Source organism: Pelodiscus sinensis, chromosome 13 (assembly GCF_052426305.1).
Source record: "Pelodiscus sinensis isolate ZL-2025 chromosome 13, ASM5242630v1, whole genome shotgun sequence".
Taxonomy (NCBI): Eukaryota; Metazoa; Chordata; order Testudines; family Trionychidae; genus Pelodiscus; species Pelodiscus sinensis.
In genome coordinates, this window is record NC_143064.1 from 47,834,425 (window position 1) to 47,848,267 (window position 13,843).

The 13,843-nt window shown below is 63.1% G+C and overlaps 1 protein-coding gene across 3 annotated transcripts in view; it reads right to left on the minus strand.

The window, feature by feature from the left end:
- Positions 1 to 11,392, minus strand: part of NHSL2 (NHS like 2) — an 87,673-nt gene extending 76,281 nt beyond the window's left edge. For 2 of the 3 annotated variants that reach the window (XM_089781686.1, XM_075896593.2), the window contains exon 1: positions 11,036 to 11,391. In XM_089781686.1, coding sequence (XP_089637812.1) covers positions 11,036 to 11,300 — 265 coding nt within the window. In that variant the 5' untranslated portion in view covers positions 11,301 to 11,391. Of the gene's footprint in view, positions 1 to 11,035 lie in introns of all 3 variants that reach the window. The other variant, XM_075896594.2, reaches the window with a different exon arrangement.
- Between the last annotated feature and the right edge of the window lie 2,451 nt (positions 11,393 to 13,843).

The following is a 13,843-nucleotide window of genomic DNA, read 5'->3' on the forward strand; positions in this document are numbered from 1 at the left end:
ACACTGCGCCCCTTCCCCCGCAGCGCGCCCCGTTTGCACTGCGCTTCCAGAGCAGCACAACTGGAACACTGCGCCCCTTCCCCCGCAGCGCGCCCCGTTTGCACTGCGCTTCCAGAGCGGCACAACTGGAACACTGCGCCCCTTCCCCCGCAGCGCGCCCCGTTTGCACTGCGCTTCCAGAGCAGCACAACTGGAACACTGCGCCCCTTCCCCCGCAGCGCGCCCCGTTTGCACTGCGCTTCCAGAGCAGCACAACTGGAACACTGCGCCCCTTCCCCTGCAGCGCGCCCCGTTTGCACTGCGCTTCCAGAGCAGCACAACTGGAACACTGCGCCCCTTCCCCCGCAGCGCGCCCTCGCCCTCAGCGCCCGCCCCGGACCCCCTGCCCTATCCCCACGGCGCACCCTCGCCCTCAGCACCCGCCCCGGACCCCCTGCCCTATCCCCACGGCGCGCCCTCGCCCTCAGCGCCCGCCCCGGACCCCCTGCCCTATCCCCACGGCGCGCCCTCGCCCTCAGCGCCCGCCCCGGACCCCCTGCCCTATCCCCACGGCGCGCCCTCGCCCTCAGCGCCCGCCCCGGACCCCCTGCCCTATCCCCATGGCGCGCCCTCGCCCTCAGCGCCCGCCCCGGACCCCCTGCCCTATCCCCACGGCGCGCCCCCTCCCTCAGCACCCGCCCCGGACCCCCTGCCCTATCCCCATGGCGCGCCCTCGCCCTCAGCGCCCGCCCCGGACCCCCTGCCCTATCCCCACGGCGCGCCCCCTCCCTCAGCACCCGCCCCGGACCCCCTGCCCTATCCCCACGGCGCGCCCCCTCCCTCAGCGCCCGCCCCGGACTCCCTGCCCTATCCCCACGGCGCGCCCCCTCCCTCAGCGCCCGCCCCGGACCCCCTGCCCTATCCCCACGGCGCGCCCCCTCCCTCAGCGCCCACCCCGGACCCCCTGCCCTATCCCCACGGCGCGCCCCCTCCCTCAGCGCCCGTCCCGGACCCCCTGCCCTATCCCCACGGTGCGCCCCCTCCCTCAGCGCCCGCCCCGGACCCCCTGCCCTATCCCCACGGTGCGCCCCCTCCCTCAGCGCCCGTCCCGGACCCCCTGCCCTATCCCCACGGTGCGCCCCCTCCCTCAGCGCCCGCCCCGGACCCCCTGCCCTATCCCCACGGTGCGCCCCCTCCCTCAGCGCCCGTCCCGGACCCCCTGCCCTATCCCCACGGTGCGCCCCCTCCCTCAGCGCCCGCCCCGGACCCCCTGCCCTATCCCCACGGCGCGCCCTCGCCCTCAGCGCCTGCCCCGGACCCCCTGCCCCGACCTTCCACAGCGCGCCCCCTCCCTCAGCGCCTGCCCCGACCCTCCACGGCGCGCCCTCGCCCTCAGCACCTGCCCCAGACTCCCTGCCCCGCCCCTCCACGGCGCGTCTCCTGGACCCGGGGTAGGGACGCATCCAGCCCCCGTGCCTGGTGGTGTCAGAGAGCAGCATGGGGCTGTGGAGCGGGGTCAGAGAGCTGCGGGGGGGCGGGGGGGGCGTAGAAAGCCAGTGCTGCAGGGATCTCTGGCCCCGCAGTTAACGGCCAGCTGCAGGACTGCTGCACTGTCTGTGACCAGCTAACAGGCAGCAGGGAGCCAGGCAAGATGCAGTGAGCATCTCCCATCTCTGGCACTGCCCAGTCCCTGCCCCTGCCCCTGCCCCTGCCCCTGCACTGCCCAGACTAGAGCTGTCAGATATCGGTTAATTGAATAGTCGAGTAACCTCATGAATTCTTGTTGGTTACTCGACTATTCGATAGTCCCCAAGGGTGGAGCCGGCAGCCAGTGCGCTCTGGCCTCACCCCCAAGGAGCCCCCTGCCCCCCCGTGCTGGAGTTTAAAAACCAGCTCCCCTTCCGGACCAGCTGCCTGTCGCCCTGCGCTGCTGCCTCTGATAAAGAGGCAGCAGTGCAGAATGGCAGCAGCCCCTGTCTAGGGCGGGTCTGAGCTCCCGGACTCTTTACAAGCCAGGACTGAGCCAGGCTGCCTGCCTGCCTGCTAAAAAATGTACTGGCAAAGGGCAGGGAGGGAAATGCGTGTAGTCTATAGCATTAACCGAGAAGGGAAGAAGCCTGGATGCCAAGGATGCAGTGAGGTCAGGATATGCTACAATGCTCTCTCGCGCTCTCTCTGTGTTTTCTTGAAGAAGAAGAAACTTTATGAGTGGGAAATGTTATAGCTGGCAAACAGAGGCAAGGGACACTCACAGCATGGTATAGCATTCCTGCCCATCTCGGCTAACAGCCATTGATGGACTCATCCTGCATGAACTTATCTAGTTCATTTTTTTAACACTGTTATAGTTTTGGCCTTCCCAATATCCTCTGGCAAGGAGTTCCACAGGTTAACAGTGTGTTGTGTGAAGAAATACTTCCTTTGTCTGGTTTTAAATTTGCTGCTGGTTAATTTCCTGGGTGACACCAGTCGTTGCGCAAAGTGAAAGAGTAAAAAGCATAGAGAAGAGCGCTCCTATCAGGGCAGATCCAGTCTCCAAGGCTGGATCTCTGCTGAGAGCCGTTAGAGACAGACAGGCAGCCAAGATGGTACCGGACATGCCCCTGCTTTATGGCATGTGTTCGGGCTTCCTCTACTCTCAATTGTCATTCTTCTCCTCAATATAAAGTAGCCCTAGATAATAGCTGTTTATTCCGCTTGGTTTGATTGCAATGTCCCTGATGGCCTGGCAAGAGCCTTTGTGACTAAAAGTGAGAAAGTCACGTCCTGCAGTGGCACTAAGAGACACTGATATTCCGGGCTGGCCCTGGCTATTGCTCTGCACTGCACATGGGGAGCAATCTTTGTGATAAAATTACTTAGCAATGAATTAAATGACATTACTTAGCAGCCCTAATGCAGCCATCTTCCCCCCCCCCCCCAAGTTACAATAGTATCCATGGCCCACCATGGCGGGGTAGTCTGATTTCAACCAAGGCGATTTAAATCACAGTTTAAATCTCACACCAAAAAAATCGATGTAAACAATTACCAAAAAAGGTAAGATTGCCTGTGCTCAGAGGGCACGTCATTCTGGACTACGCCCCACGGAAGTCCCTGCCCTTCTGATTTTTGAGAACAGGGTCCCTTGGAAAAGCTGAGTGTTGCTGAAGTCCAGCAGGGACTAGATGTCTGGCCATGACGTTCCAAACTAAGGGGCCTGTATTATGTAATATAGAAAACGACACTCTGGCAACTGGCCACTAGATTTCTCTCACTGCAGCTTTCCGTGCTGCGTGCGGGAGTGAGTGACAGATTCCAACCCGAGTTAACTAATTAAACAAGCCATAGGATTAGCTAAACTGCATCCAAGCCCGCAAACAGCCGGGGAACCACACTTATGCTACAAGCCGAGAGAGGGTCTCGAAGACGGATGCGCTGCCAAGTGAACTAGTTACAGCGCTAACCAGTGGATCCGCTCAGCCTTTGCCACTGTCTTGCCCTTCCAAGGGGCAGTTTTCCTTCTGGGGTTTCACTCTTGCACCTCGACACCGTCTTCTGTTTCACCCAAGGAACCAATTTCTTCACACTATTCCCAGAGCCGGGGGAGAGGAATAGAGGCAGCTGTGTGCATGCTGAATAATGGCTCCCCTCTTCCTTTCCAGTGCACGCCACTGTTCCTTTCTACGCTGCCCCGTCCTTTCCTAGATATCATCTCTGCCTTAAGGCAACGCTTTAACGAGCTCCCCTGCCGTGCTTGGCCCAGCTCCACCACCACATAAGCACAGAACAAAAACAATCGCATCCAGCATGTGCCTGTCTGCATGTTACTGTTTAGTCTGAACATCAGAGCGGCCACACTGGGGCAGACCAAAGGTCCATCCACCCCAGTGTCTTGTCTGCCCACAGAGCCAATGCCAGGCGCCCAGAGGGAATGACCGGAGCAGGGAATCATCGCACGATCCCTCCCGTCGCCCATTCCCAGCCCCGACAAACAGAGGCCAGGGACACCCGCCCTGCCCAGCCTGGCTCGTAGCCACTGATGGACCCAACCTCCGTGAATCCATCTAGCTCTTTTCTTAACCTTGTGAACGTCTTGGTCTTCACAGCATGCTGAGAAACAGACACGGAAAGCCCAGATCTTTCAGGAGGCAAGAGCTGGTGGCTAGGCCGGCAGACTACAGCCTTCTGAGACTGTACCTGTAGGGGTAGCATGTGAGTGATGACATGTACTTGTTACTGTTATTTTTAAATGGGAAATTTAATATTTTATTGATGAGTTAAAAATCCAATTTAAATCAAAGAAATCAGGTTTTTTTTAAATGCAGTGCGGGGCACTAGGTAGGCGAAGGTGCCAGGGGTCCGCTTTGGAACCGGACAGTCCAGTATTTGAGCTTTCTGTTCGGGAAACACACTGAGAACACAGAAATGAGAAACCAGAACTGCCTCAGGCTGGAGCCAAAGCCAAGACCCAAGGGGCCTGTAACCTGAGCTCAGCCCCCCACAGCTGACCCCCTTGGGCCGAGCAAGTCTATTGCCAGCCCAGGTGACCCCGTTAAGCCAGGGCCCTGACCTGCAGGCTGAGCACCGCTGCCCTGGATTGCCCTTCCTCTCTGCCAGCCGCTGCCTGCCCTCAGCCCCCCGCTGGGGGAAGCTGGCACAGTGTTTGCTGGGGGTCTCGCTGGCTCGGCTCTGGCTGCGTTGCTCAGTCACTTCACACGTGGATTGGCCCAGACGCAGAAGGCCCAGCCTGAGCAGACAGCACGGCTGTTTCCGGAGGGAGAGACAGCAGAAGACAGGTGGGGATGGCCACCAGGCGGGGGGCAGGGCCCCGGAGTTGAGTCAGTCTTGGCTGGACTAGGGGAGGGGGGATGTTTTAGACCAGTGGTCCCCAACGCGGTGCCCGTGGGTGCCATGGTGCCCGCCGGGGCATGTATGTGCACCCGCCTACTGAGCAGAGCAGGGCTGGCCCAAGGCCGGCCCAGGCGCCCGGCGCACGTGCAGCCCCACCAGGTTGGGGACCAAGGACGGGAGTGGAGCCCCTTGCCCCCGAGAGGACTCAGGCTCTGCCCTGGCTCCGGTGCCGACATCCCTCCCGCGCTGCGCCGTGTCCCTGAGGACCAATGAAACCTCCTACTCTACTAGCCGGCGGAGAGTCCCCTCTGGCTGCAGGTGGGGTGCAGGGCCGGGGGCTCCCCGACGCGCCGTCACAAGGGAAAGCGAATTCTGAGAAGGACCCCGAGAAGCCCAAAGAGCCCAGCGGACACCGAGGAAAGTATCTTTGGGGGACGCAAATCAGACAAAATTCAGCATGAACCTGCCCAGGTTAAATCTCTGCCGGCCGATAAACAGGCTGCTGTTCAGCAGGACGTGGGGATTGTTTTACAGTGGAGTCCTGCAGCGTCTGGAGAGACCCCCCCCCCCCGCAAGCTGCACACAAACCTCCAAGGATCCCGCGGCGGGACCAGCTGAGCCGGAGGACGTGACTAAGACCGACCACTCGAGACCTCTGGAGAGTCCCCCAGACGCTAGACGTGGAGCCAATGCCTGCGGGTGCGTGGAACCGAGCGCAGGCAGGGCACGCCGTAGGAACTCCCGTCTCTCTTGGAGCAAGCGAGTGGGAGTGCGCATGGGCTGGGCGCGTGGCCAGGAAGCTCAGCGGGTTGTACCTATGCTGTGCACGGAGGACGTCGTTCCCAACAGCTGCCCATCAGCAGCTCACACAGCGCTCCCCCGCCCCCGCCCGGGCCACGCAGGACACAGGGCACAGAGCGAGCTACTGACTCCGCTTCCCAAGTGGGAGCAGTGCGCGGACAGGGCAGCGGTGCACACGGCGGCCGGCCGTTTCCATCGCTGGTGCTGCGCACAAAGCCCTCAGTGGCTCGCGGTGCAGGGAACAAAGGTCACATCAAACGCCCGTTAGTTGGGGCTAGTCAGGGGTGTTTTCCTTCCAGGCGCCTGCTTCCTAGAGAGCGCCAAGAAAACGCCTTATCGGATAGGCACGTTCTGAAGATGGAGGTTTTGCAATGAAAACACACCCCTCGGCCCGTGGGCTTGGGACTAATTCAGGCAACTTGCAGGCAGCAACTCCGGTTTTCGTACAGTGTTTCTGGACAGGCTGGAGCTCTCCCCTGTCCCTACTGGGATGCTAGCTGAGTTACAGCCGGCCTTCCCGCTCGCTGGGAAGCCTCCAGCAGACAGATACCAACACCTGGGCTTCACGAAACCAGAGCAGCCCAAGCCAAGGGCAATTGAAATGTTTTCACGCGGGAGGGTTTGTACTGAAATAAAGAGCACGGGAGGGCGGCTGTGATTTCAGTGCTACCTTCGTGGGGCATAGGGCCACACACCCCACAGCGCTTCCCGAGGGTAGGAACCGGTCACGTCAGCTTGACAAGGAGCAGCCAGAGAAATTGACCGGGGGAGTGAAGTACCAGAGCAAGGAGCCTTCGTGGGGAAAGTGACGGAGGGTTTAGAAGCTGCTAACGGGATTGAGGAATGCGCCGTGACTTGGACCCTTCCTGTTTGAACCGGCTGAGGCAGGGTTAGTCACAAAGGCCAGGAGACTGGCTCAGTTCAGATCTATCATCTCTCTTGACCGTCAGCCATAAGCAAGCAATCAGTGCACATCTGCACACACCCGACACTATCCCCACCCCAAAGCATAGCAGCTGCCTGGCCCACGGCATCGGCCGATGACATCATACTCGCTCCGTGCACAGGGCTTGTGCATTGCACGTTTGTTCCAAAACAAACTCCACCCTTGGGCCCGATCTGACGCCCTGGGCCCCGACACACGACTAAACCCCACCCACCCCCGGCAGGAGTGACAGCGTGCACCCTGCGAAGGAGCAGCATTCTCCTCCCTGCTCCCCAGCCCCCCGCGCCGCCTCTCCCCAAACCCAGCCTCCCTGCTGGCTCAAACAGATGGGTTGGGCAGCGAGCCCACCAGGCCGACAGACTCAGGCTAGTTCGGACCCTGGGGGCTGGGAACACCAAGGGAAGAGACCCTGGCAGAGAGCTCTCTGTCTGCAGATCCTGCCCCTGCCAAAAGGGACCGACTTCACCCGCCTCTGCCACTCACAGCAGGGCGTGGGCATGGAGGCAGCTCTGCTGGGCAGGTCCCCGGCCCGAGGGCCTTAGGGACGTTAAGGACTAGTCGACTATCCGATAAGCATTTATCAGACAGTCTGTCAACTAGTCAACTCCCCCATCCCATCGCCCCGCTTGCTGTCAATACGAGATAGAGGCAGCAAAGGGCGGGGAGGGGTGCTTCAAAGAAGCAGTGCCGCACAGTGAGTGGGGGTCAGCTGTGTGGCGGCTGCCCCTTTGAAACGCCGCCTCTGCATTTCAAAGGGGCAGCCGTGGAGCCCAGGGTCAGCGGACGACTCTGAGTCCCCCACTGACCCCGGGCTGCATGTCTTTGAAATGCACAAGAGCCCCCGCTGGGGACTCTTGTACATTTCAAAGCAGGCACCCCCTGCAGCCCGAGTCAGGGACTTCCCGCTGGCCCCGGGCTGCCCGCGGAATTCTGCATTCCTCCTTGGAAATGTACAAGAGCCCCAGCGGGGGCCCAGCGGGGGCTCTTGAACACTTCCAAGGAAGAATGAGGAAGTGCTTATCAAGGAGTCGATGGAAATTCCATCGACTACTCGACTAGCCAATTAACTGCAATTTAACATCCCTAGATCAAAGCCAGCAACTTCATCTGCCCCAGAAGCACTGCGCTGAGCCTGTCTCCAGCTGATAACGGCCTGGGTCATCCCAGGAGCAGCCCCACGCAGGAGAAACAGTCAGTCCCCAAGTCCTGGCAGGACACAGGTAGTGTCAAGCGAGCTGGTCGTGGCTACAGCGTGACCGTCCGAGTGCACAAGATCACGCACACGCACATACATGCACATACATGCACACGCACATACACGCACACGCACACATGAACACACACGCGCGCACAGAGACAGGAACGTTGCAAGCGGCTTGGCTTTGTGACGGACGTGCTGGGCAATTCTGCGCTGGAGCGGGGCCGACATGGCGCCGACTGGAACGCCAAGTGCGGTGCCCAGAGCCAATCCCGGGCCGCACAGCCACAGATCCACCACCGTCCGCCCCGGCGGCAGCAGGAGAGTCACCCCGCGACCTAGCGAGGGGCAGAGCCACGCACGTGCAGCTGCCGCCTCTCCTCCTCGGCCCTCCGCCTGTCCCACAGCCCTGCCTGCGTCCCTGCTCCGGCCTCCCCAGGCCCTGTGCACCCTCCCCCTCTCGCCAGGCAGCTCTCCTGTGTGGCACTGCCCCTCCCCCTGCCCACCCTGGGCTAGACAGAGACGTTGCAAAAGACTCTTTTGGGCTCCCGCCGACGCTGCTCAACCCCCACGATGCTCTCTGCTCGGCCTCCCGGCTGGGCTGGAATTAAACGCAACCTATCACAGTTCAGAGGCAAGAAAAACTCAGTGGAATTCTCTGAGCAGATGGTCCTGAGAGCCCCTCTGGCCTCCCCGTTAGCCATTCTCTGCCCCAGAGCGTGCACCCGGGAAGCCGGCCTGGGCGCGAGGAGTTGGGGGGCACCGCACCCCCTGGCTGGAAGCGGCTTGCATTACACACAGGGCTACCGGTCGGTTCAGTGGCTCTCAGCGCCCCCACCAGCCCCCTCCATGCAGGATCCTTGGCTGCTCTCTCCGCGTGCCCTGGCAGCTTTTTGTAATTAGCACACGAGCGTCCGCAGCAGCAGCGCTCCCCACAGGCCTGAGTCCGAACACTTGGGCTTGCTCTGCATACAGGAAACAAGCTGCAGGATCCTGGCAGCAGCTGCCCCGGGCTCCGACCGAGCAACAAACGGCGCACGCGAGAGAATGCGGAACACAAGCTGCCTGTGCTCTGCCAAGGGCCTGGCGACAGCGCGGAGTCTGCCGCGGGAAGCGCTCGGCACGGTCGGGAGACGTATTTGCAAACGGGCCTTTACAAGCACTTCTCACAGGGGCGTCGTTCAACCCCCGCTGCCCATCTCCGCCACAGCTCAGCATCTGCCACGGGAAACACGAGCCTGCAAACGCAGAGACGCTGGCGCCGAGCAGAGCGTGTGGGGCAGCTTGTCGCTTTACGCCGCAGCACAAGGCCAGCAAAACTCGCTCCTCGGCAGAAGAGAGTCGTTAGCTAACGGCTGAATGGCTAACGAGGGACGCCTCTTTCGGGAGTCTTTAAAGAAGATTTAGATCCCTGTGGGAGAGGTTTACCTCCACGTCCCCCGCACCAGGGCCCTGGGGGAATGCGAGAAGCTACCAGCCCCACAAAACCCACCCCGGTGTTACACTGTGCCCGGCTGGGCAGGCGGCATGGGTGTCCAGCACAGCAGGAAGGCTCCCAGCTACAGCACACACCTCGGGGGGATGCTGTGATCTAAGGCGCCCCCCGGTAGGGATGTCAAATCCTGTTTAATCAGTTAACCACAAGTTAACCAATTAAAGGGGGGGCCGGAGCAGCCCCTCTGCCACGGACAGGGGTTTCTCCGGTTGGTCCGTCGGAGCAGCCCTGCCTGCGATGGGCCCTGCAGGGCTGGGTGCTGCCAGAACGGGTGGGAAGCTGCTCCAGGGCCCACTGGTTAACCGGAACTAGTAACAGGTGAGGGTTACCAGTTAACCGGTTACCCATTCCCACGCGTACTCCCATCGCAGGGCCAGTGGTCTGGGAAATGCCCAGGGTTTGGGCAACTGTTGGGAGAGGCAGGATTGCGCCTGTGGCTGCCGCGCTGTTCTCAGCCCACCCTGCGATGCCTTGCTCCTGCCCTGGGCGAGAGCTGCCCGGGACGTGTTGCCAGGGCAGGAGGGACACCGGCCAGCGCTGGAAAGCCCGTGCGCCTCCCTCCTCCAGCGACACGTCACGTCACGTAAAGGCGGGGGGGATGGGCGGGTGCAAGCCTCGCCGCCAGCCAGAAGGGTCGTGTGAGCGGATCCGCCGCCTGCGGAGATGGGACGACGGCCAGGTGCCCGCATGAGAGGCAGGCGCCAAGTGTGAGCGGAGCATCCACCTGTGCCCAGGCCCACAGCCTCCAGCGGGAAGGAGCACACAAGGCTTCGCAAGCCCTGCCCCTCCGGGGGATCAGCGGCGGGGTCCTGCCAATCTCTCGGCCACACAGGGCTGCGGGGGAAAGCGGGTCTGGGTGTTTGCCCCCTCCCCCCACTAACAGTGAAGCACTGGCAGAGCCATACCCGCTGCTTGCAGCCCAGCGGCCTTGCCGGACTGCATGGGCCAGGATACCCCAGAGCCCCGTCACCAAACTGGGATTTCACTAGCGCAAAGCCTGCATGCTCCGGCCATGTCGGTCCGGGGGGAGGGGGCCCTGAGGGTCCCACATGCACCATGGAGAACTTTGTCACCTCCAACCCTGCCACCTCCTGCCCATCCACACTTGCAAACCAGCCCCGCACCCGGCCCACAGAGATGCCCCTGCGGAAAGGGGAAGGGTCCGAGACACGCCTGGGCCCGCTGGAGACTTTGCTATTGCTACAGACGCGACACGGAAGGTGCTCAGGGACTACGACAGGCGACACTTTAGGACAGACACACAGACAGGCACTTCAAGGACCCCTGCAGGGTCGCTGGCTACATCGCAGAAATAACCCTGAAGCCAGTCCCGGCCGGGGCACTTTGAGAGCAGCCCCGGCCGGGCCATCACACCAGCATTGTTCTGTTCACATTGATCCTTTTACAATTCAAAGCCAAGAAACCCCCCCCCCCCTCCAGCCAACAGAGCCTGGCAGCTTTGCTCCAGCAGAGACTGGGGCGGAGTAGGACCAGCCCGGTCCCCGGCTGCCCAGGCAGCCCGGCCAAGGGCTGGGTGCCACCCCAGGGCACTGGGCCTGCGGGAGAAATGACAGCTAGCTGCTAGCCCTGCCCTGCCGCACGCAGCCCCATCCCTTGGGACCCAGGCGCCCCCAGAACCTGCGCCAGGGCGGGCACCGGCTGCTTGGCAGGTCCCGCTGCGAGGGGCGCAGGGCGAGACCCGAGCCCGGCTGGAAGGGGCAGGGGGCTCGGGAAGTTGGCCTGAAAGGGCCCCGCTGCCGCCCGCGGCGTCCCGGTCTCTTACCTGGCGCAGGCGGGGCAGGGCGCCCGCGCAGCAGCCCCTGCAGGCGGCTCATGCGGTGGCGCAGCCGGGCGGCGCGGCGGCCCAGCGCCAGCAGGTGCCCCTCGATCTCTCCGAGCAGCGCCAGCGCGTGGCCGCTCAGGTCGGCGAGCTGGCGGAGCAGCGTGAGCGAGGCGAGGCTGCAGACGTCCCGCAGCTCGGCCAGCGGCAGCGCGGCGCGGCGCGGGCACAGGCGGCGGGGCTGCACCGTGCGCCGGTAGAACGGCATGGCCGGGGCGCAGCGCCCTGCCCGGCCCAGCCTCTGCGCTCCGCGCGCAGCTCCGGCCGGCCGGGCGTCCCCGAGCCAGCCCCGCGGCGTGGGCCGGGCCGCTCCCTCCCCTGGCGCCGGGGCACTTGGGGGCGGCGCCCCGGCCGGAGAGCCCCTTTGGCGGGGGCTGGGCGGGCTGCTGGCGCCTGTGCCGCGCTTTGAGATCCGGGCCGGGGGCCCCCGGGCCCGCTCCTGCAAGCCCCTGCTCGCAGCCCCCGCTCCGTCCCCTTGAGCTCCCGCCGGAGAGGTTTCCCGCCTGTGCAAGTGCCTCCAGGATCCGGATCGGGCCCGTAACCGGCAACTGTCTGCCCAGGGATGCAACAAACAGGGGCCCAGCTGGCCTGGGGGGGTTGCTTTGCCAGGGCTTCTCCCCAACTTCCCTCTCCTGCAGCCCCTACCCTGATGTTCCCTCGAATTTTTCTTTCCATGTGCAGAATAAATTTTGTTTTGTGCACTAAGGCATGTGTGGATGTGCACTACACATGCTGGATGGAGGGCCGTGCATAGCCATCCTTCCTCGCTGCCCTGCGCCCTCGTCAGGCCGACAGGTGGACTCGAACCCCGATCTTAGAGCATGAGCCTCTAGCAGGCGTGTGGGTTACACTCGGGGACAGGCCCCCTGCTGCCAGGCTGAGGGGTTGGGGCAGAATCAGAGCATCCCTGCGGTGTCCCCCTTGGTGCCAAGTGCCAACCAATCCCCCCCTCCCAGGGCTGTTTCCTTGCCACGCCCCACGTGTTTCCTAGGAATCTGCCACCATACCCATGACGCTGCCCTTCCAGATCCCATAATCCCCCCGGGCTCCTGAGGGTACATCCTGTCTGGGCAGCCTGATCCTACAGACACGCCTGGCCTACGCCTTTGGCCCCTCATGTGTTCTAGCCCCTCTCCCCTGCCCCCGCTCCGGCTGGCCTGTGCCGAGTGCAAGTCCGCTGAGGGCTACTTCATGTTGGCGGGTACCCGCAGCTCACTGCTGTGGATGCTGCTCTCGGCGGGTAGCCACGTCCGTGGACAGGGATGTCTGTGGATCATTTTTATAAGTGTGGGCACCAATTTTGTATCCACAGGGCTCTAGGTTTTAGTGCAGGAAGTCTCAGGTTTGCTCCTGCCCACCACCGTGTCCACGCCTACCCAGCCACGTCCCAGCGTGGGGCAAACCCAACCCCCTTTTCTGCTGCACTGGCCACCCGCCCAGCACCCCAGGACAGGCTCCCCTCTTGGCGTGGCCATGGCCTGGACAGCAAGGGGCGCTCCGTTCTTTCCCAGCGCCAGTTCGGAGGGACAGAGCCAGGAACCGAGTCTCCCTGGGGTGCTGGGCGCAGAGGAGCAGGCTGGGGAAGCAGGCCATGGGGCGGAAAGGCGCAAGCAGGGTCCCACGCTGACCCCTGCTGCAGTCTGGCCCTGAGGTGCAGAGAGGTGAGGGGGCGGGGGAGGGCCACAAGGGGCCCACGATTTGCTGACTGTGAGGCGGGGCTGGCCAGGCCCTGGCTCAGCGGCTGGTGCGCACTTCTCAGCTACCCTTTAGTCCTAGTCCTCTGCCCGCGCTGGCCAGCAGGTGTGTGCGCGGGGGAAGGGAGGGTTGTGAATGGGACCCCTAGGACTGGGCAAAAGCCCACGGCAGCCACACACCTTGCGTTGGCAGTCCCGGGGGAAGGGTGCCTGGGGCACTGCCGCCATGGAATGGGGGTGGGGGAGCCGGGGAGGCTAACGGGGCCTGCGAGAGGGCAACATGGTGAGCTGTTCGGCTTGCATTGTGTTGCATTCCTCTCCAGTGAGTGCGCCTGCCCCCCGCCCCAGCAGCTGCGCGCCTCTGTCCTCCCCCTCCGCTCAGCAGCAAACGCTAAAGTAAATGTTTATGCTGGACCCGCTGCAAACATTCCCCTCGTTGGAAGCCCCCCCACCCCCCTCAATCTCGCCGGCTGGTTGAAGATGGTGGATTCCGGCCTGCGTGGAGCTTTGACGTGCACCGGGAGCATCCGGCCCTGCCGGGGTGTCACGTCACGTACCGATGAGGAGGAGCCCGAGTGGGCTGGGCCCAGCCAGGAGAAGGGACGGGGCTGCTCCTTCAGGGAGACGTGCCCGGGTGCTGCGATTCACCGACGCCCTGAGAGGCTCGGGAGCGGCTGTGGGTCTTTCGTTGTCCTCCCTTCCCAACCCACTTCCCCCACGTTGAGGGTGGCCGTGGGGCAGGCTGTAACTGAGGGAGGCTCGCTGAGGGCACGGGCCGGGCACGCCAAAGCCAGGGCATCACCCCCTTTCATGGTTCCTCTCTCGCCGGCCTCAAGAAAGGTGCCCCGGCATTTGGCACGCGAGGGAGAGAGATCCCTCAGGCCGCGGTGGCGCCATTTTGAGGCATGGAGCGGGAAGGGAAGGAGTCCTGCGCCCAGCAGACCCCGCCGCGGGGACCGCGGGAGGCGGAATGGAATGAACCGAGTTGGAAACGAGCCAGGGGTTGGGAGTTCAAACTCCTACTCCGCCAATACAGGCCTTAGGAGCTTGAACGGCA